The sequence below is a fragment of the Trachurus trachurus genome (genome assembly GCF_905171665.1).
Source record: "Trachurus trachurus genome assembly, chromosome: 17".
Taxonomy (NCBI): Eukaryota; Metazoa; Chordata; class Actinopteri; order Carangiformes; family Carangidae; genus Trachurus; species Trachurus trachurus.
Window position 1 is genome coordinate 32,883,099 of NC_139900.1, and position 23,864 is coordinate 32,906,962.

Consider the following 23,864-nt stretch of genomic DNA (forward strand, 5'->3'; position numbering starts at 1 on the left):
TCTGGATCAGGGTTTGTCATCATGTCTCACCTTGCACTGAGAGAGCTGGTTACGATGGGCCATTTCTCGCAGCTTACACAGAGTGGTGTTCTGCCCTTCAATCATCTGGTACAGATCCTGGGCCTTAAATCACAACCAACCACATGTTTGAGCACAGATCCTGCCATGTTGACTAGACTGACCTTTGTTTATTCACTACTTAAAACAAGAAAAAACACACACACATACCTCATTGTCTTTTGTGCTGATAGACTCATTGAGGCCCTGAATGGTTCTCTCCTGACTCTGAGCAGACTGGCGGAGTGAACGCAGCTCGCACTCCATCTCACTCAGCTTCTCCTGCAGCTTCTGCGAGACGGAGACAGAGATCACCGTTAGGCTGCTACAGTATCATCGGTTGTAACAAACACGACCGCCTGTAATGAAAAAGCCGTTTCTATGCGTCTTTACCATGTTGTTAGCCTCGCTCTCGTGCATCTTGGCCTGCAGGGACTGGACCTGGAGCTGGGCCTTCTGCAGCTCGCTGACACACTGACCGGCCGCACACTCATACTGGTTCAGTTGACTTTGCTGCTCCTCTACCAGAGTCTGTGGTGACGATAAGACAATAAAAGTAAGAAGAGAGAGCGGCTGCATTATTTTTTAAAGAAGATATTTAGTCTCAGAAACCATGAAAAATACAGAGGCTAAAGGGCAGCTTAACTTCCACGGCGGATTATGCAACGCTGGATGTGTACAACATTTAGAAACTCTGCTCATTCATGTGTGTACTTTGTAAAAAGCCGTGATGAGAAGAGAGAGAGCCTCCGGAGTGCTGTGTGATCATCTGCATGCATGAGTTACCACGAGTGAGTGTGTCCAAACTGTTCTGTGCTACCATTTTTTTTTTTTTACATAACCAGCATATAAATAACTCATCTTTCACAAACTACAGTAAGTGTATCGCCATGATACACCGACTTGTGACCTCATGTAGCTGAGATTATGTATTCATTATGCATTATTCAGGTTTTAATGTCAATCATTTTTTCCTACAGTAATAGAAACACTAAAGTTAACTTATCATTTCAGTGGCGTTACTGTAGTAGCCAACCAGTAGTGAGATGACGGGGTGGTCTGACATTGCGTGGATCACTTTTGCCTCAAGGGCTCTGAGTGAAAATAGGCCAGTGGAGGAGTCACTCTATCTTAATGTCTCGCCACATCTAACCTACTTCAGTCGGCAGCCACGGCACCAACATCACACACGCTTATTGAGCAGGAACATCTCATTCAATGGCAAATCCAAAACTGATTGCGACGGATTATTAATTTGAGGAGGGTGACTTTTTTGATATGGCACACACACAAAGAATGACACACGCTTGTTTTTGCAAAATGGTGCAGATATTCGTGGGCTGCAACCTAATTTTACGACTCAAAAAACTGGGAGGCTGCAGGCTGTGTCCATGCCTCAGAGTGTTCAGCAGCTACACAGACGTCACTGTGGATCCTAAGCTTTGAACAGATAGTAAATACTGGTTTAAAATAATGAAAAAATACTGTTTCTCTCTATGATCTATTTTCTACTTTATTGAAAAGACTAATGACCTCTTTGTACGTGACCACACACACACACACACACACAAGGTAATCAGGCCATGTCGTGTGTCACCGCTGACCCACACATGGCTGTTTGTTCATGTAAGGTATTCCCACACACGGACAGCTAAGCAAAAGAGACACACACACACACACACACACATAGCACTGTAGTGCACAGCCTCCTTGTGAGAGAGGCTGCAGGGAGGATTAAGTGACTGACAGCTGGATTATGTGGCTAATTAAGCTTTAAAAAAGCGGTGAGACTGATCATTTTGCAGGCTGCGCTGTTGGTGAGTCAAACATTAAAGCCTGTTGAGGGGGGGTTACTGCAGATACTGCTGATTTGCAGCGCAGAGGCAAAATTCACTACTCCATGCAGGTGTCCTCATCCTTCAAAAGTGAAATACTTGTATTCAGCACCATCACCGGCCTTTTCTACCTGGTGGGGACGTGGGGGAGGATACTCTTTGTACAAATCTTCTAACAACAGATCCTCCATGTCAGTTAAGTTCAGATCATGATACATCCCGGCATCCAGCCTAATCAGGGGGGTCTCCAGCTCTGGTGTCGGCATGTGGTTGTCTCTTTCTCCGTCTGGAGTTCCGTACGACATTCCCAGGACAGGATCTGGGAAGCCCAGCCTGCCGCTCCCATTACTGGAGCTCTGTCTGAGCAGCACCGGCAGCTTGCTCCCTTTAGAGCTCTGGACCGGCCGGTAGACAGCGTAGCTCTGCAGCAAGCAGAGCGCCAGAGGGAGGCTGAGCCCAGGTGAGGTTTGGCCATGCGGGGCTCCCATGTGCTCCTCTGAGAGGGAGTCAGATATCCGGTCAGATATCCGGTCATCTATGGCGTCCCGAGGGCTCAGTGGACCATCTGTTACGGCTCCAGGCTGGACGTATTCCTCAGCCGTCTCCAGGGATGCTATTGAAGGGCTGGAGCTGGCTCGTCCGGCCAGGGTGCGATCACTGTCTGACGTCCTCGAGGGTTCCTGAGAACCGGGGACCAGAGTTAGAGAGGAGGGGGGTTCTTCAGGATCTTCCACATTTGTCCTGTGTTCCTCTCCAATGCCTCCGATCACACTGCCTCCTATAACACTGGCTGAATATCGGGTCGACGGCCCACAGGAAATACTCCGTGCCAACTTCCTGGGCACCTTGCAAACGGCCTCGTAGTCCGAGTCGGCCACACGCCAGTAGGAACATCCTCGACACTTCCTGGGAGTGCTGGGCACACAGCGCTGTGAGCCCGCTACTGTGACCTCTGACCCTGGACCTGCAGAACACTGAGGGTGGTGGTGATGGTGACAGTCCAGGCTGTCGTCCGCCCAGGACTCGTACAGAGAGTAGACAAGGTCGTCCTGGAGAAGGGCGCAGTACTTTGCATGAGTGAGACCTGAAATGTCCACCATGCCGTCTCCTGGCCCTTCATGACCTGCACTTATCGTCCCCGCGCCGTCCTCTGAGTTTGTTCTCCGGTAGAGCCCGCTGATGCACTGCCTCAGCCGATGTTTCTCCTGCAGGAGCCTCTGCAGCCTTTCGATGGACAGCGCCTCGACGCGGGCGATGACCGTGTCGAAGCGGTACATGCGGTCCAGCATGAAGATGCACTTGGAGCAGGCAAACTCCCCTCTTCCGTCCCGGGCCAGCTCTTGACCCAGAGCGTGAGACAGCAGCACCTGCAGGTTGAGTTTGGCGGTGGGGTGGAAGATCCATCGCCTCTGGTTACCGCAGAGCTCCCTGCCACAGATGCGACACGTCTCCTTCATCTTGAGATCAAGCATTCCACAGGTGTGGACTCTATCCAGCTGTGGTACGGCGTCTTATATTCTCTGACAGGAGCACACCTGAATCCTTCTGACGAACCTGATGCTCAAGCTGCATCAGAGTAAACGCACATCACAAACAAAGCCTTCTGCATGTGATGAAGTCGTGTAAAGCTCTTCATGGCACCAGTCCACACAATGGCATTAAATTCATTGGCTTAAAGAGAAATGAGATGAGGTAGAGAAGAAGAAGAAGCAGCTGTCCAGGCTTGAAGAGGAAAGGTTGCACATGTGGTTCTTGGCAGCACTGAAAACGATGAGGTAAAAGCAGATTCCTATAGATAACTGTCATTATCATGTAAAGATCTCCTCCTCAAGACCACCGTGCAGGTGCATCGGGAATATGGCGCACACCCCCACAGATGTTCAAGTCCGGTCAGTCCCATTCACATTCAGCGTTTATCCGTATGCTGTGTCTTCTTTGGCGTTTTCCGGCGGCAGCAGCACACGCTCCTCTGCACCATCCCTCTGCTGCTGTCACAGACGCACGAGCCGCACCACACGCGCCGCCGGGTTCATCACGACCGGAGATCGGTAACAACGCGGTGCACCTTTTCAGTCTTTCTTTTTTACATGGACGTGGAGCAGTAGCCGCCGTCCCGGGACAGTCATTTGAGTCTGTCTCCGCCGGTGTCCGTGCTGCTCCGAGGAACGGGCTCCTCATTCATTTCAGAGCTGTTACCGAAGGAGACGGGCTCGCACCGGGGCTCGCTCCTCCGCGCGGTCGGAGATCCTCCGGGCTGATAACGCGTCGGCCTGAACCAGACCTGCAGCGGCGGAGCGCACCACTCTGGGAGAGCGGAGGGGGGTGGAGAAGGCGCCGGGTGCAGCCATACAGGGGTATTTATGGTTTCAAATCCACTATGGTTCCGATTCATAACGACGAGATTCATCATTTAACACAGCAGTAAATGTAAAAAAACAAAAAACAAAAGGGCGAATATGAGTTTAATACGAGGTTTAATGTGGAAGAGAGGGAATGATGCACCCTGGGAGTCTGATACTTCCTCCGGTCCGTTTTACTAAGCTCTGCCCGTTCGCCTGACTGAACAGGTGAAATGCTCAGTAGCATGTTAACATTAGTGACGCTCTGTAAAATAAAATACAATTGAGTGTAACATAGATTTTATTCTATTGTGTACACATGTACACATTTTTCTATTATTTTATCAACCGATACAACAGGCTATTGTTGGCCTGAAAGGTTTACAAGGTTTCTGTAATAATTCTGTTTTTTGTCTAATATCTTTATAATATAAATAAATATAATAAAATAAATATATATAAATTATAACACACACACACACACACACACACACACACACACACACACACACACACACACACACACACACAGCCTAGGGTTTGATCTGAACCAGTTTCTATAACATTAGTAGATCAATTGATTAGTCCCAATTAACTATTTTGATATAGTAAATTATTACTTGAAGTTATTTATCCGGGAATATTTTCTTCCTTTCTCTGTTTTATCAGCTGTTTTACCATCCTCATTCATTCTATCAGCTGCATGCAATGTGGCCACTGTGTGGTGATATAAATATAGGAGGACGAGCTTTGAATAGAGGTCTTTATCTTACTGGCAGCATCACATAGCCTGTGCTTTATGGATTAATGTTTAGATAATCAATAATGGTTTGAGTCAGTCATCTTCCATAAGTGAATGAAGTATTGGTTACAGCTCATTTCTGTTACAAGTAGCCTGCCTCTATTTGGTGCAATTAAACATTTTGAAGACATAATAAGGTTTAATTCTACTGATCAGGTCGTTTTAGTCTTTTAAAAGCACCCAGACCAGCGTAATTTTCTAAACACCAGCACCAAATGTCAATACATGTTCTTGTTGTAAGATTATTATTAGTATTTCCTGTTGCCGTGGTGCAGATATTTCAACAATGGTTTTACTGTGATGGTCAAACAAACAGGCCTTTCTGATGCATTTGACTGTGCAAGTTTGCCTCTGCAGTGACCACAATTTTTGTTTCCCTGAGGGTGCACAGACAGATGGTCATGCTGCCACGCTGTGACTTCCAAACAGACACACAGTGAAAGAAATTCCCCTGGTGACCACGGATGTACTTTCATCCTGAAAGCAGTTCTTATGCCTCGGGGCACAATGTGATCCTGCACATCCACATCATTGTATGAGTCATAGCTGTGGGTCTACTTTAAGGTCCTTGATTGCTGATTGATGAAAGGTTAATTACTGGTCATGAGACATTTTCTTGTTTTATCAGATGTTTTCAGAAGGCTGCTGACAGCCAACAACACACGTGTGAGGGAGGAAGCTGAACAAGACACACATGATATTTCTACATGTTTTTGTATGTGATTTGATTGCTATTTTATGCTTTTGAAATGTAATGTTCATAAATGCAAGCTAATGTAAAATTAGAATTAAAACAACTTTGCTGTCCATAGGGCCCTGATTAGTACAAATTATCCCTGGAACGGAAACCCTGGAAATGATTGTGTTAAGAAGTTTCAGATGATCCTTTTTCCCGCCTCCCCCTTTTCTCTCCAGACATAGATTTGATCTAAATGGCTGTGGTGTCTGGGGAACTAATTAAGAGCTCTTGTGGCGGGTGTCCGTCTGAAACAACACAACTTGATATCAGTGTCAGGGTTGCAGATCACTCAAAGGTCGACCTGACCTATCGACAACCCGGCTGAAACCAGAGCTGCTAAACTGCTAACCAGCGAGATGCCTGCGTGCACACACGCACATATGAAAGAGGGCACCTCGTGGGAATGTGCACGCGTCGCACGCACACACACCAACACCACCAAAACCCCAGTTACAATGGTCCTCTCTTTTGGTCCCTGTGTAGAACAGTTTCCCTCACTGCTGCGGAGCTCTGCTTGAGTCCATAATGTTGAATAATTGCAAAATGTAAAGCTATAAAATGTTACTAAGCATTTTTGCATGTTCACTTCTCACACACACAGTATTCTTGCTCACACACATACACTACTTACACAACAAACAACTCCCCTCCAGTTTTGCAACATTACACATCCTCTGCATGTCTTTCAACACACAGGCCGTTACAATTCAGCCATCAAAAACACAAGTGTTGTCTCTTATCGTCCCACACAAAAAGCACTATATCACTCCTAAATGATACTATGAAGCTCAATATCACCCTAGCCCACGGTTGCCTTGGTGACTACAGTGTCCATCGTGTAACATGGTGCTCAGATTTGTTTATATTTTCAGTGAACTCAAACAGAGGCACACATGCACCCAGTGTGGAATCTGAGCAGAGAGCTAGTACAGGCCAGTAACATTTGCATCCCTCATTCACAACTGATTTACAAGTTAAAACTCCTGGCGCAGCACCTTGAATACAAAAAACACTGAGAGAAACTCACCCAGCACCGAATATGTTTATAAAGAAACTGGACAAGTGCAGGGTGTAGCAGCACCGCACACAGGTCCTGATACGGCTGTTGTTATGTTACATGAATTGATAAGACTAATAAATACTATATGGATTCTTTTCTGGGTGCAGAGAGCTGTTGTCAAGATAATGGCCCCTCTTCATTTGAAGTTTCATTATGTATCTGAGGGGAAATGTGTCCTTGGGGATGTCAGTGCAGCTTAGGCCTGTGAAAGTAATGAGATTCTGGCACTTAGTGTGATGAGACAAACCCTCTGTGAGATGGACTGTACTTTCACAGCGAGCCTCACATAACTCTCCATCCACTGCAGCTTTAATTACCATATAATTCTTTTTACGTCATGTTCCTTGCCTCTGTTTGTTTATCTGTTTGATGCACCAAGAACTTATTCCTCACCACACATGGTATTATTTGCCACTCACATTGGAATAAGCCACTGAGCCACGATGACTCATCAAACTTTCAGGGTTTGATTGTTCTGTACAAAGATCAGTAAAATTTTACTTCACCCCAGGATGTTTCACTTTTTACCATCCCCTTGTTAACATTCAGCTGTTTCAGTCATTTTATAATGATGCTCTGTTCTCCCATTCTACATACAGTAGGGGTTATACTGATTTTGATTTCTGCACACAGAATGTTCTGCAGAGACAGAATAAATTTGACAATATTTTTAATGCAGTGCTTTTTCTCAATTTGGTCCGATAGATGGAGCTGCTTGATTCTGTACCATGATCTTTCTGTTTATGTAATTACAAGTGATATTGTGTTTGTGATGTTGTGAGTTTTCATCTTTTTTTTTAATGGAATCAGATAACAACTACAGGTTGTTATCAACAACAAGTAACTCCATTATTATCTACTATTCAAATATGCGTCATGTTCAGCTCTGGTGTGAAAATGCTATGTGTCACTTCTCCATAAGGAGGCAGAATCTGTCTAACTTCAACTATGAGCACAGTGATGCAGCTCTGACACTCAGTGGAGAGATGTATAATGACATGTGGAGCCTGATGACCCAACGCTGATTTAAGTACCAAACTGATGAGCTCAGATTTCGTGCGGCACCTACCTGCATCTCCTGTTCGATGCGCAGCCTCTCTCGACCCAGTTCCTCCTGATAGAACTGAGAACAGAGAAGACATACTGTAAACCTACAGTATATACCAACCCAGGAACTGAGAAATCAATAGTTATACTCAATCTCCAAGATTAATGGAGGGAGTGAATGCACTCAGGAGCAGGAACGTGAATAAATAAACCTGCAATCACACATGAAATGTTTTTCAGTGTGGGTACGAGTGCCAGTACTTGCATACAAATGAATCTGTATAACCCAGTGTCTGTGTTTGCTAAAGTAGTAGTTTGTCTTCAAAATGCTAATGTGACCTACATGAATAGCTGTTTAAATAAATCTGAGGAATGTCACATATGCTGCTTCAGGAGCCTCGCTCTAGAATAGAGGTCTGGCCAGAAACAACATGGTGGTCCAGAGGAATGCAGTAATAATAGAAAGACATTCACTGCATGGTTCCTCAGTTAAGTTTTGATGTCATTCAGGGCAGAAATAACAGGCATCTATACCTCCACATCCTTGTCCTTCTGCAGCAGAGATGAAGACAGCTCCTCAACTTGTCCCTCCAGCTCTCCCACCCTCAGCGTGAGCGTCGTCTTCTCTCCGCTCAGCTCTGAGATGAGGGCCTGTTTGGAGTGGAGCTCACTGGTCAGCTCCTCTATTAACCTGATACACAGACACACAGATATAGTCAGTCAGTGATGCTTAGGGAGGGATTTTGGTTGGTTTTGCTGATAGTTGAATCTCCTCAGCCATGTTTTGTGCACCTGTCTTTGTTGGTGTTGGACGGGGACAGGATGCTCAGAGGCCTCTCCTCCTCTTGGATGTCCTCCATGGGGGTGTCTAGAGAGAGGAGGGAGGCGTTGGAGTGCGACCCAGCCAGCGAGGACATCCGCCCAGCCTCGCTGCGTGCTAGCTGGGCCTCCTGGAAACACGCACAGAGTGAAACTTGTTATGATTATTTGTTAATCTGAGGCACCTTTGTGTCATTTTAATACTTTTAAGACAGACAAACCTCCTGCAGGAGCTGAATCTTGGTCTCGAGCACTTGCTGCATGTGATCGATTTCCTGCTGTCTCTCCTGACATCGTCTCTGCAGCTCTGCCTCATTGTGATTGGTCAAGCTCTCTGCTGTTGTGCTGTCATGAAGGAAAACACACAAATGTAGTCAGTGGGTCAGCATTAGGACACGATGGACACAACCAAGAAGTAAAATGATGTCATCACTTTCTTGTTGGCTACGGGGGCTCATGGGATACCCAACACCCTTCCACTTATAGTGCAGATGAAGTATGAGCCCCACCCATGGTGTAGACTTTTATTGTCATGATTAATGCTAATATGAGCTCTCTCTGCGGTGATGATCACATAGTCTGATGTTTATATACGGTCATAAATTCAATTTAGGTCCTTGTTCCCTTTGATAGTAACAAGCAACACTGAGTTCAACCAGAGGCTTGTGTTACAGATGTGATACTAACTGACAGATGTGTTTGTTTGTGATACAATAATAAACTGAAATACACAGTTAAACCTTGATGTGCACAACAAATGAATGCTTCACACTCCAAAATGTGACATTCTTCAACCACATGTGTGACAAATGCCTCAGAAGTGTTTTCCTCACTCCTTTGGCGTCCATCTGCGCAAGCATCTGTCTATATCACTTAGTCAGTCAACGACCCTATCCCAGAATTCCTGCTCCCAGAATGGCACACGCCACACTGTCGCCGTGCGTCCTGTTCTGGACCCTCTCTACATACGTTTTTAACTCTGTCCACCACATGCAACAGCTCAAATAACTGGGATATTTTGAACCAGTCTGAGCAATGCAAATGTCTGTCTCTTGGACAAGTGTCCTTTATGTGTAGTGGACGAGACCTTCAGCCTGAAGGCACGGCCTCAACACCACCCTGTCTGTGCGAACTCATGGGGTGGAGGATTCAGTAACATTCTTCTGTCAACAAATAACTAGAAACAGACTTAAGGCTTTAAGATCAGACAAACACTGTTGCATGCATTTTTATGATTACTTATTTCTTGTCAAAATGTCTCATTTCTACTCAATACTGACCTCTTTCCACTTAAAACAAGACTCATCACCTAAAAATCATCTTGGTTTAAGATCATTTTCACTTGTTTCAAACAAATTTTCACTTAAAATAAGTAGAAAAATCTGCCAGTGAAAGCAAGTTTTTTTGTGCTTGTAATAAGAAAGAAAAACTTGCTCCACTATCAGATTTTTCTACTTATTCCAAGTGAAAATCTGCTTGAAAGAAGTAAAAAGTGTCTAAAAACAAGTTACTTTTTATGTGATGAGTCTTATTTTAAGTAGAATGAGATTGTTTCGACTAGAAATAAGACAAATATTCTTGGTAAGAGTTTGAGTTTTTGCAGTGTGTGTGGGGCAGTGCAGGAACTGTCACTTTTCACACTGATAGTTAGATTACCATTTACCATAACATGGGCAGTGAGCAATTCTGTGGCAACGAGCAGACCACAGAATATGTGCTGTAGAATGAAAATATAAAGCAGCACAGCTGTTGGCTTAGAGGGCAGCTGAATCTAAGTCAGGCAATAATATCTGGCCTCAGACTCCAGTCAGAAACATCTCTGCTTCCACCAAACAGCTTTTCAAATCACACTTATCCGTAACAATAAGAGAGTAAAGGATGTGCAGAGAGGGAGCAACAACAGCAACCAAAATAGAGATGAGTAATAAGATCCAATTTACCCTTTCCAACAGCACCAGCAGCTGGCCAGTGATGATCCATACCAATTTAAAGGTCAACAAGCCTGACCTTTAGAGCAGCATCTCTGGCGATTTCAGCAGCACAAAGATTGTCTCTCTATCGTATGCCAAATCAAAGTCGTGCAGAGCCAATACAATCTACTAAAGCCCTGCAGAAGGATCCACCCCCGGGGCAGGAGAAGCCCTGCAGCAGGAGGAGGAGGTGAACATCTGTTTTAAGAGATTAATGGAGTCTAAATGAGATAGACAATTTCCACAATAAAGAAGCAGAAACGTGTGTTGCTCTCATAATTTTTTAGGTTTTTAGGATTTTTTGTGAATACCTGAAAACAGAAAACAATTCTACAATATATGGCGGCCCTTCGACGATAGTTTCTGAGTAACCCCCCCTTCCCTTCCTTTCTATGCATGGTTATTTACGATTTTTATTCTATCTATTCACATTTTTTCCCCTACTTCTATTTATTTTTTTATTTTTTTCAGTGGCTGTATGAGTATGTCCATGTTCGTTTTTTTGGACAAGGGGTTATGTTGTGTCGTGGGTGGATGTTGGACAAAAAATCAAAAATGATCTTCCTGTGCAGTGATTGTCTTATACATGCTTTGTCAATAATAAAAAGACCATTGAAAGAAAGAAAGAAAGAAAGAAAGAAAGAAAGAAAGAAAGAAAGAAAGAAAGAAAGAAAGAAAGAAAACAGAAAACATCTGATTGAAGGGCAGTTTCCCTCATCACCATGCTACACTGATAAAACCAGCATTTTCATACAGTATTTACACAATAAGCCTCTTCCAACATGCTAGGGGTTTACACTGTGGGTTGCCTATATGAGGGTTTGCATAACTCTATTGTACGTTTGTATACACGTGCGTGTGTGTGTGTTGCCTCTATCAGCTGCTGTGCGACATACGAGCTGTTAGAGATATGAGGTGTTACCACCCGCTAAGACAGGGCCATGTAGAGAATCATGGCAAATCTCTAGCAGGGACTCACTTACCCCTCGGCAGCCAACATCCATAGATGGAGGTGCACAACTACACATAAACACATGGAGGTCTAACACCAGAGGGTTCATCTGTGCTGTCAGTGCATGAAGTGTTTGTGGCTAAAGAAAACAATAAAATAACTGGATATAATTATACTGGGCCTGTCACTTACACTTACACATTCGGAAGTCTTAAGTAAAGGGTTGGAAAAGCACAATAATAAATATTTAGGATTGATATTTGTGGACTTACAGGGCTTTATCCAGAAGCTGCTGTTTCTCTTGGAGCTCCTGCTTCAAGCTCTCTACTTCCACCTTCAGCTCGATGTTCTGCAAAAGATGACAAGAGGCTGGGTCATTATCATCATCATTGTTCGCCTTCCTCAACACCATAAAATCTCAGTAACATATAAATGACTATATGCACCACAGTGTTCAGTGTTCAGTGGTTATTTGGACTCTGGTGATAAATGTTCTTGTATGCTGCTCAAACGATGGAGCAGCCTGCATGAAACTTGACATAATAATGAGTGATGGTTTTCACATGTAATTACAGTCTTTACCACTTTCCAAGCTTTCAAAAACAACAACAAATCTTTGTTTTCACATTTCCTGACCGTGGCACTGAGCAGATTTAAAGTAGACATAATTGTTTGTTTTTTTCCGCAGGCAAATAAGAATAATCTAGTTTGACAATGTAGCGTCCACATTTGGCAACGAGCTTCCAAACGCAAACAGCAACAGTGATTTACAGAGGCTTTCCAGCATCTCTGAGACATTTGTAAATGTAAATAGGCACCAAGTAATTATTCATGAGGCTGAAACTACAAACTTGTTGTGTATTGGGTGTAATGTCCTCCTATGGTGGACAGTACAAGGAGGCCAATACTGGAAACACCTGAGGAAATGGCCAGTGACACTACAAAGGTAACCAAGTAAGTGACATTTTATATTGTTTCACTTTGTCTTTGATGGTTTGAAAACACACTTCTCCTCACATTACACACAGAACTGACCATGCCTAGAGGAAACAGTAAATTGGTCTGATGTGAAGTTGTTTCTTGATGCCAAAACAAAGGATCTATTTTAGGATGGTGCTGTAATTATATCAGGAAAAACATTTTTTGTAAAATGCATCTTCAATTAAATTTCATTTGTTTTTCATTTATTTTGGGTTTGCTTGAATCTCTACAATCTTCTTTTTCTTTTGCCACATCTCAAGTGCCCATCTGTTGTGTTCCCCCCTTCAGCTCCTCATAACATCTCTCCATCACAAACTGATCCCTCTGTCTCTGCTGTGTGAATCGGGGCTGGTGGTGGGTGTTGTGTGTCATTGGTGAAGAACATCTGACCGTGCTGTCATGGCTGGTATATTTAGAGCTGGAGAATTCAGGGCGGCTCAGATACTCACACCACTGGGGCCAAAGGCTAAACTCCACAGTTTGTTTACCTGCTAGGGGACCACGGGGCCGGGGGGGGGGCATTTAGGGGCCAATCAGGGCTCTTAAACTGGGCTACGGGACAGAGGATTTAGACAGTGGGAATGGTTGGGTTCATTCTTTCCATTCTGACCTCAGGCAGGAGAGAGAGGACAGTTTATCTGTCTGCTGGACTCTGATCATATAATTGCTCTCAGTGGTTTTATCACCTTTATCTGTGCAGCTTGACTCTCATTCATTTCAAAAGCTCACTTTCTCCTGTCTATCATTTTTATTTTTCTCCCCCTCTGTCACCTGGTCATCCTCTCTTTTCCCACCTTTTCTTTTCTCTGTGTCTGTTTTAGAAATATTCTGTTTCCAAGCCCGTTGACCTTCCCCTGTCCCTGCCAGAGAGCTTTACGTGTCTATGTGCTGCATGTCAATAACACTCAGGGAGCTGGGCCCACACGTGCGCCTACACTCGTAGCTTGAAACCTAGCCATAAACATATTTCACAAAGACACCAACACACACACACACATGCACACATTCATCCTGCACATGACTAGAGAACAGAGTAGTCACACTGATGTCAGACCAGTGCAAAGTGCAGACTTAATTTTCATTTTAACACATGATAAAATAACAGAAAATGGAAAAGGACACTATTGTGTTTTGATGAAGTAACTGTTTAAAATTGATGATGGCCACTGTTTCCTAACATTTTATAGAGAAAAGGATTCATTGACCAACTGAGAAAATACTTGGCAAAGTAATAGAAAACTGAGGTAACACTTTTTGGACTGTGTATCGTTTTAATGTTGTGAAAGTAGGAAAAAATTATAACAAAATAAGTTCATTTTAAGGGAGAAGACAAAAGGTTATGCAACATAGCTGTCTAACAGTGGATTGTGTTCAGTGACAACATTTTAAATGCATATTCACTGCTATATTGATCATTGATGTCTCTCTATCCACTTCATCTCTATTGAAACACCCCACTCTTATGTGACGAAGTGATGAAGCCGCAGCAGGAGCTTGAACTTATGCAACATATGACCAGTACATACTATGCTCTGAATTGCCAATGATGGCAAGTGATTCTTCTAAATGCTGTAACAATAAATAATGCACTGCACATGCTAGAGGAGCATGTATTCCCGTGCGTGCGTCAACAAGGTTTACAGTAAGAGAAACACTTTCCCATCTTGAAAACAGCTCTAAATATAGACGCCCATCACAGTGCACCTGCTATTCTAGCCCCTCCAGACCCGTCAGCCCTCAGCAACAGATCCACTAATAAACACTCAATGAGGGAAAAGGGAGATGGCTGCACACACAGGACACACCTGCAACGCTGTGATGACTTGTAACTATACAGACAGGTATTATCATCTAGGCTGATGATGATAATCCCACTCACTTTGTTTCGACCCTTACTAAAGATTTAGTTCTAGTGCCTCTTAAAATCATATGAAACACAACTTTGATAACTGTTGTTTTTTAAGGAAAAAAATACCACACACAAGTTATTATGTTACCATTATCCAGCTTCTCAAATCTGAAACTCCAGATTTTCTGTTTTACATTGTAACTTGACTGATAGTTGAACAAAGACATATGAAGATGTTATCCTGTGAACCTGTGAAGGGCAGTTATCTTTTTTTTCTAGACAACATAATCAACTTGTTATTCTGTAGATAATCAGCAGTTGCAGGCTGAGAAATCAGTAAATTTAACGCTGCTTACTTACGAATATGTTTTGATATACAATTCATATCAAATAATATGGCTAAATTATAAACTGTGATTAATGAACTCACGTTACAAAAATTAAACGCTCAACAAAGACATCAATATAACAAATGACAGAGTGAGAAGAAACACCACAGACAGACACGTACTGTATAACACAGTGCGTCTTGTGTCATATGGACACTTGGATGGATGCGAGTGATAAATAAATCAGTGCACTCAAGCCTGCTCTATAAATAGAGTCTGAAGCTCCGAGAGAGATCACTATGTACCCGAGCTGCTCAGGTCTGATAACATCTACGGTGCAAAGATTTAGGCTCCAATAAAAAAGTGATTAGATTGAAGGATCTTTAGCCAAACAGAGCGAGAGATTGTCAAGCGCAAGGATTAAACTCCAGTCGGACGTCTGTATGTTGTGGGATCAGTTTACTTAGTCGCTGCTGGTATGTAGTAATTGTGGATGATCAGTGGCGGGACTCTCAGGTCTTGTTCAGCTGGCTCAAGCAGCACATCTAATTTTCTCATATCAAAGGGTTGTTGTTGATGATCACAGGGCATTTGGAGTGACGGGAGGAAGAGAGGGGACGAGTTTGAAATGCCGATGGGCTCATGCCAACAGGCACCAGCTGAGCTAGGTCACCTTACTGTAGGTGCTCACTTTGCACGCACACACACAGACGAGTACAGAGGGGCACGGAGACAAACAGAGCCCAGTTCGTGGTGAACTCAGAGAGACTTTGAGAAATAGACAAATCAGAAACTATTGATATTCTTAGCCCTGAAACAAAGGATTATTTTCATGATAATTTTTCCTTTTGCTGAGATTGTTTGATTTAATTGTGTAATATAATATAGTGTAAGAAAACCCCATCAAAGTGACATCTCTGAATTCCTTGTTCTGCTGGAGCAGTAGTCAAAACCTCAAAAATATGTTTGACAATATAAAACTGAAAAGCAGAAAATTCTAATACTGTATTTGAGGAGCTGGATTGAGAAATCGCTTTTGGTGATTTTCTATAATAAATGTATTTTTAATTTGTTGTTTGGCAAGGTAATCACAGTAAGAGTAGTATATCTGACTTTTGGTACTAATAACAAAACAATACAGTTTTGGACAGTAGCGAGACAAAAAAAGTGCCAATATGTGGGGCCATAGGGGACTTCAAACCTTTGCGTGGTTTGCCTGTCCTGGTTTTAGATCTCTTTACTGAAATTGATTTGTGACATCAGCACACTGTTATACTGTGTGTGTGATTGATTTTTCCCCAAGTGTTTTTTGTTGGGAAGCTATGAGACTATCAATGAAGCCATTAATGGACTTCTGAGGTCATCGGTGGGGCCTTTGAGAAACATAAAGTTTTTTTTTTTTTTTTTTTTTTAACGCCAGATTTTTTAAATTTTAAATCAGGAAGTATACAGCCAGAGTGGGAATACACCACGAGTCAGTGGTCCAATGAATGGACCAGTGTGGAAAACAGATTATAATAAGTGGTTTGGTCATATCATAGTCAATACCTGATATGCTGAACATATCAACAGCAATATTGATCTGATGTATGAGTTCATTGCATCTAAAACAATACAGAAGAATAACTCTTATGTGATTTGATCACATTTCATTGAACGACAGACATAGCTTGGCCTGTCATTTTTAATTTTTTCTCTTTATTCTTATCAGTAGCCTGTTAGCATTATAGGTTTCTCAAGTGTATCCCACTAAGTCTCTATTTCTCTGCAGCTGCAGTTTAATGCTGTGGGTGATAATTTAGTTGCTAAAACACTTCAAATCTTCACAAATCCCAGTATAAGACAACAACACACAGTAAAACATTGAGGTCTCTCTGGACAGCTGACAGACAGTTGCTCACACAAACATCACATAACGGTTCCCTGAGCAAAGAGCTATAATGTGCAGTCCTTCACGTGTCGGCCATATCTAAACACAGGCACTTGGTAAAACAAACACATGGCAGGTCACATCACCTCAACCGGTCAGCGGCAGCGCAACAGCTGGATCAACAAACACTGGAAGTGGCTCAGTAAAGCAGCTCCTCAGGACTGATAACAGTCATAATGCCATTGATGAAGGCACAAGTCAACTCTTTTGATTACCCACTCAGCACCAAATCTGTCAACACAGACACAATCAATGACACGATCCTTCGTCTGTGAGGAGCAACCACACATGGACCCATTCATCAGCACTCAAACAGTTCTCCATTCATTTCCTCATACTGAGTGACAACTGTCCTACTCACCGTACGGTAGACATCCTCGCTGCTCTCCTCGTACTTCTGCTGTATCCTCTCCTCCAGGAAGTAGATGCGGAGCTTGAGGCTGAAGTTCTCCTTCTTCAGGTCATTCAGGTGCTGTGACAAAGTTCGGTAACCGTTAGACATGACCGTCAAAGAGCGCCGACACTGCTTGACATGTCCGTTATTGGTCAGAAATGAACAGTCGTCTTCGACCTCTCCGTATCCAGGGTGAATACAGAGTCCATATTAAAGGACAGCGACTGTCAAGGTGTGTCCCTGTGATAGAGTCCGGTAACCGTTAGACATGCTACCTCCTTCTCCTAAAGAGCATAATGCTTCACCTCACAAAGCCAAATTATTTACAAAGTGGCATCTCCGCCTCTAGAAGGCCATGGGGATACCATCTACAAAACCACACACACACACACACACTAAAGCTACACACACACACACAGACACACAATAGAGTCTAATGGGGCCTTTGCAGTGCAGAGGGCTACTCTGCAGCCCGGGCTGTCAGAGATGCAGCCATGTCAGCTCCATGGTGTGATCTGGTCTACTAGGGGACGGGACAGGAGCTTATTTTACTGGAGGAGACATCCCTGGAATCCCAGACTGCCATGGGAGATGGGTGGAAGAGGGGAGGAGGGGGAGGAGGGAGGGAGGGAGGGAGATGGGGGGAGGTAAAAGGCTCAGGCCTCACAGGCACTTGTGATAAGAGGGGAAATCTCGCCCCTCTGCAAAACAGAGCAGTCAAAAACAACATGGTGGTGGTTAAAGGTGAGTCACTATGCGTCCGTTCCTGTTTCCTTTCAGATATTATATTAAAGGAAATGCAATTTGTCCAGTTTAACCTCTTCAATTCCCCTTTTCAATATATTTTTGAGCCTGGGGGTCAATCCCTATTGAGACAACAGCTGTCTGAGTCTGTCCACACACCAGCCACTATGTTATATAACCACAACAGTGACCAATTTCATCCAATTTATCAGCTTATTTTACACTGACTCACGCCGGAGACCAATACACTTTACACAGGTTTATCAAGCTTGGAAAAATATGATTTAGGAAACGAAACCGTATTTCGTTGAGGTTTAATTTCCTCGGCCTACCCCACATTTTCCCCTCAGGAAATCACTGTCTCGTTTTTTCCAGATAAATATGACAAAAACACTTAGAAGGTCTGATAAGTACAGCCAAGAAAAATACTGCTCTATTGCTACGCTTAACCACCAAACTGGGTTAAAAAATATTAAGTATCCTAAATCATGATTAATATCCCTCACATGACAAATGGTGGGTTTTCTGAGTAGCCTAAACTCTGCAGAAAATAACAGCATAGCATGACTGAGACTGAGAATACTGACAATAACTTCAAATCAATAACAGATCAGGGAATATGGGATAGGCAGATAAAGCATAAAAGTCTTAATAAATGCATGAACCAAAAATGCCATAACTATAAACCACTTATGCACCTTTACTGAGATTTATTTCTGTTTTAGCTAATTGTTTTTGGATGTAGTACCTTCTCCAAACTAGGCCAGGTTTTTACTAATCAGCTAGTAAAGCTTTTTTTTTTTTTTCCAAGCATGGCAATACTGAAAAGGATGAGTCAACCTCATGTAGCATTTCAAGTAACCACATCCACTCAGTCTCACTCTGAATTGACCATGTCTCTGTAGTTATCAGTAAAAATCCGACACTCCCCTGATGAGGGCTAATCAGCATTGGGAAATGAAGTCAGAGGGGGTGATGGGAGTCGGATAGACAGGTGAGTGGAAAGAAACTAGATGAAATAGGAGACCTGGGAGTACTGAGCCACAGTGCTATTTATAGGGAGGTGTCCTGAATCTCACAGAGCGGTGAATCCCTGAATGTCCCTCAGAGATGAGTGAACAGAAAGAAAGCAAAAGACAGGAAGACGGACTCTAACTAGGCTCCAAAGTATATTTTTTAAATCATAGAATAAAATTAAACAACTTTGGATAAAATTGCATGACTCGTGTCCCATGCAAGAAAAATTTCTGCTACACTGACATTAAACCATTGATTCTATTGGTCTTTCTTTTCTACACTGAACTAAACAGAGCTGGTGTGATGTGGAGGCATCAGAGACATGACTTGACATGACTGCCTCCGCTGCAAACTTAAAGGCTGAAGAACAGTGCAGTTGTACTGTTTATATTGAACAGCAAGGTTGAATAGGAGGGGGGCTTCCCCGCCGTCAGCAGGCTGTATAAAAAGGGTTTCTGATAAAGTGACTGAGACATATTACCAACACATTATGTCATTAGTAGTTCTTGATGCATTCAGTGAGTCTGCCCATTAAAGTGTCCTGTTACATGCCGCTGCTAAATAATGCAGAGCATAGGCTAGGCGCCAAGTGAAGTCTCCAAATAACATTAGGCATGACATCATGTTTATAGTGTGTTTTTAAAACTACTCTACACATGACACAGCCACACACACACACACTTTTCAGCTCTTGGTTAAACATGAATAAATAGGAGTGGATGTGTGTAAATATATATGTGCAGTGTATGTTGGAATGTGTTTATGTCAGGTGTAAACGTGACACATCCAAGATCTGGCAGCCGTGAAAGTGACTCCAGCTTTAAGTTGGCTGCTGTCTTTAACTGAGTGACTTCAGCTTTCGTGTCTGTTTGGTGACACCTCCCGTTTTAACGGGGCTCAGCAGCACCTCCAGAATAATATTAAAGGAGTATCAGACGTGGTGAGTCTTCAGTGACCGTTTTGGTGCTTGTCTGGTGTTTTATTATGATCTGGTATGTGTCTGAAACATCAACAATGTTTAGAGCAGAGCACCGACGGGTGTATTGAAGGAAAGTGTGCTGGACTTGGAAATCCATTTGATACTATGTGTCAGATTTAACAGCACTATTTTACAAAGAGCTCAACCGCAAATGCTACCACTGGGTTATTCTACATGAGGCTACTAATGGACAATGGACTCAAAGGAGAAACAAGGGTGAAGGGGACAAGGGAATGGCAGCTGACAGAAGTAGCATGGAGCCGTATTAATTATAGATCTAGAGCTGGGAGACAATTTGCTTTGCATAATTAGACAAACAAACAGATAAGTGAAAAGACAAGCTGTGGGGAGTTACAGTAGCCTACATGTTGTAACTTTTTCTAGGTGAACAACAGCCAGAAGCAATGACTTCCTTGTGTTAGGCAACCAGATATAGTACATAGTGCTGGGTGCATGGATAATCAGTTGTTCATGGCTAGTTAAGTTACACAAGTCCCTCTTTAACCACAAACAATTTGGTTTGTCTACAGATTAGAGAAAAAAGACGCCCCCCCCATCCATTAGCTGTACCTATATCCTAAAGCTGCAGGGGGACGGCTAGAGCCAATTCTAGTTGACTTTGGACAAGGGCAAGTTGACAAACATGATTCAGTGAAATTGTATTTTGTAATTTCTGACAGACCCTGCTCCCTAACTGTCTCCCCCTGCTCAGGGCCGTTGTATAGGGGAGAAAGGTGATGATAATTCTAGGGGCCCAGAGCCCAGTAGGGCCCACAAAAAAACCCTGTAGTCTAATCTTTGTATGACTGAATTATTCTGCATAAGACCCTGACTAATACTCATAGTAATGCTCCATTAGCATCGAAACAAAGTAAATAAAAAATGATAATACATACGTAGTCTAAAAAAGAAGGGGGAAAAGTCAGGGGGCAGGGGCCCACTTTAGTATTCTTTAAGGGCCCAGAATTCCTAGCAACGGCCCTGCCCCTGCTTCCAGTTTTTATGCTAAGCTAAGCTAACTGCCTCCTGGAAACTGCTCCACATTGAACTGTATTCCCCTACATTCTTCAAACTATTATTAAAACCTTAGACATTTTAAGATTTCTGTAGGTGCTTGTGGATACGGCTAGCTTCTTTCTCCATATAAGCATCATAACAGCCACACAAATGAGACAGCAGTGCATTAATTTGCAATCTCAATGCCACAATCACAAATAACCATCCGAATTAACCCCCCATATTTGTGCTCCATTAACCCTATGTGATCTTATAATTACCAAAAGCCACATCTTTTTAACAACTCCCCCACTGACACCTTGTCAAATTTAACTAGAGGTGAAGCAACAACAGACCAGCTTTACCTTGATCAAGTACAGTGGAGGGACAAATGATTACTGACGTACATGAGTTTGAATCAGTTTCAGTAATATTCAGTGTGCCCATTATAACACCCTCCTGTCAAACATTAAAAAGAATATTTAATACCGTATTTCTGTAAAATGTGACTAGTACAATGTTCAATAGTAGCGCGGCGGAGACCGAAGAGAAATCCTAAACTAGGCCATGCTGTAGCCAGAGGCAGACTTTAACCATCACGAGGGTTCAGGGTGTTTTCCATCCAAATCCTCAGCTGCAGGTGTTCTCCTTTCCTGTACAGTATTTTAAGGACAGATGGTTCAATTATGTTTATGGATTTCTGGAATAAACGCCAATGATTTCCTCAACACCCTGAAGATTCCTCATCAAAGCAAACCTAATCAGCTCATTTAGATCTTGTAGTAAAACATGGATCCACAAGATGGCCCCACAGAGCATTTGATCAGGTCTCACCCACGGTGTCACACACTGATCATCACACTGAAGGACGAGGTGGCGACGCTCACATGCAAGCTCTCACCTGTTCAAATTCCTTGAGTGTGTGAAGCTGGAGAGGAAGAGAGCCGTCTGTTTCATCACTACACAAATCTAAACAGAGGAGAAAAATAAAACATTAAATCATTAGAAACCAATTCAGCAGTGTTTGTTTTTACAAAAGCATATTTCTAATGAGAGCTACGTACCTGTCATGTGACCTGTGATCTTGGATGAATTATCCTCTTTCACAGCACTGTCCAGAGAAGAAAAAAGAGAAGAAAAAACAACAACCATTGTCAGCATTAGTAACACAAACAGACACACACAAGGGACAGAGCAAAAATAAACCAGTAAAGAGGGTTTTCATACACCTACAGTATTATGTCTATTCCTACATTTACAGAGGTGTGAATATCTTGCAGAAATAATCAATAACATGTATTTCTGTAACCCTGAAAAACAGAGATCTCCGCTAGAAATAAAAAGTCTTTTCACTCCAGAGGCATGATCTCATTAGCACCTCTGTGGGAGAGTGGTGGGTCATCAGGGAGTCCCAGCAGGGGAGAGGAAAGATTTTGGAGATGTGGGGGGTGCTGAGAGCCACAGTTAATCTGGGCCCTTAAATTAAACCCAACTATGTACCTACCAAGCTAAAGCTGAAGGTGTTTATAAGACATTTGTAATTGCAATCTCATCAAGGGAGGGATTAATTTACCAAACACATGTTCACAAGAAAATGACACATGTACACTACAATAGTAACAATAGCAGTGACCACAGCATAGGGTCACTGTTTTGTCTATTACACTGCTGCGTGCATTGCTCTCCGTCAGTGCTCCTCATTCTCGACTGCACATTGTGAATTCCTCTGACAGCTGCCGGTCCAGAAAATGTAAAGACAGTTGCTGCATGCCAGAGGTCTAAAAAGTTCACCAGGTGTGGGGAGGATAGTCATAACACAATATTGTGGAGGGCAGACTCATACAGTCACAGCTGCTCTCACTATACTGTTTTCTTGGTCCACTTTTAGAGTGTGCCTGTGTGTGGGAGGGATTTGATGATGCAGTAACCTACATATAACACACAACGTGGACAATTAGTTACTATTACTCTCAAATAATACATCAATCAGACTGTGCATTACATTAAATTGAGTGATAATGAAACGTTTTCAACATTTGAAAGTCATGCTTTTATTGTGCCATGCTCTCTCAGGCCTGGCTGTGGGCTATAAAGGAATTTCAGCTGAGTTGAGGCTATTACTTCTGGGTCTGTTCTGTGAAGTGTCTCCTGGGCCCTATTGCCCAAATGCACGATTGGGCCCTTTAAATGCTACTATACTGCAATGTATTCTTTTTTGTGTAAAACAAGCTAAAATTAGCACACTATAGCCTCCTTCCCACACCTGAAAATCTGCTTATAAACGTGTTTGGGGTTGAAATCGAGACACACATGACAATGAAAAAACGTAATCGGCAGTGGCCTCAATAGCTCGCACCGATACATAAGGCATGCAGATGGCTACAGAGCGGGACACACAACCACGTCTTGTGTGGAGAAAAAGGCCTTTGTTGGTTGTAGTAGCCTAACACAAACACAAAGCATTGCAAAGGTGCGCTTTAATTAGCCGAAAGCACCGCGTAGCCTATAGCCAGAGCGGCGTTTATGTTACAAAGCCCCACTGAGCGCCAGTCCTCCGCTGCGGTGTCTCCCCCCGCACACAACACACCAAACGCCGCCTCACCTCTCAGACTCTCCCCAGATTTGCTCCGGCGATGATGAGCTCCAATCCATAAAGACTGCCTTCCCTCAGTCAGCGGGCATCCATGCCGATAATACGCTGCCTTCAAATCACCAGTCCATTATTCATCATATCTTCAATATAACCAAACACGGACATAATCATCTGTGCGGTCGACGTGCCGCACACCGCTCAGGTTTAAAGGGGTGTGTGTGTGTGTGTGTGTGTGTGTGTGTGTGTGTGTGTGTGTGTGTGTGTGTGTGTGTGTGTGTGTGTGTGTGTGTGTGTGTGAGGATGCGCGCCCTGGAAAAATGAAAGCGGGGATGTCACTGAGCCCCCATCCCAAGAAGAAGAGCCCCTGCTGTTCAACCAGCCCACCACCACTTGAGACGATCGAGCTGCTTCTAAAGTAGTAGCTATCTGAGG

At 43.3% G+C, this 23,864-nt stretch overlaps 2 protein-coding genes and 1 long non-coding RNA gene across 8 annotated transcripts in view; all 3 read right to left on the bottom strand.

Moving 5' to 3' along the window:
• The window catches only part of LOC311000505 (myomegalin), a 46,518-nt gene extending 28,891 nt beyond the window's left edge, over positions 1 to 17,627 (bottom strand). For all 6 annotated transcript variants that reach the window (XM_083991240.1, XM_083991237.1, XM_083991239.1 and 3 more), the window contains exons 1-9: positions 17,071 to 17,627; positions 11,893 to 11,969; positions 8,920 to 9,043; positions 8,672 to 8,829; positions 8,414 to 8,570; positions 7,902 to 7,955; positions 451 to 588; positions 229 to 348; positions 31 to 123 (exon numbers count right to left, since the gene is read on the bottom strand). In XM_083991240.1, the coding sequence (XP_083847366.1) occupies positions 31 to 123; positions 229 to 348; positions 451 to 588; positions 7,902 to 7,955; positions 8,414 to 8,570; positions 8,672 to 8,829; positions 8,920 to 9,043; positions 11,893 to 11,969; positions 17,071 to 17,211 (1,062 nt within the window). In that variant the 5' untranslated portion in view covers positions 17,212 to 17,627. The remainder of the gene's footprint in view (positions 1 to 30; positions 124 to 228; positions 349 to 450; positions 589 to 7,901; positions 7,956 to 8,413; positions 8,571 to 8,671; positions 8,830 to 8,919; positions 9,044 to 11,892; positions 11,970 to 17,070) is intronic.
• LOC311000036 (uncharacterized protein) lies at positions 1,970 to 3,364 on the bottom strand (the record flags this gene model as incomplete). Its single annotated transcript, XM_083990672.1, has 1 exon — positions 1,970 to 3,364. The coding sequence occupies one exon, from the start codon at positions 3,362 to 3,364 to the stop codon at positions 1,970 to 1,972; it is 1,395 nt and encodes a 464-aa protein (XP_083846798.1).
• A 4,070-nt stretch (positions 17,628 to 21,697) lies between the features above and the next one.
• On the bottom strand, positions 21,698 to 23,635 carry LOC311000507. Its single transcript, XR_014596091.1, has 3 exons — positions 23,442 to 23,635; positions 21,904 to 21,950; positions 21,698 to 21,808 (listed from the first exon to the last, which is right to left on the bottom strand). It is a non-coding gene; the product is annotated as an uncharacterized lncRNA (long non-coding RNA).
• Positions 23,636 to 23,864: the final 229 nt, after the last annotated feature.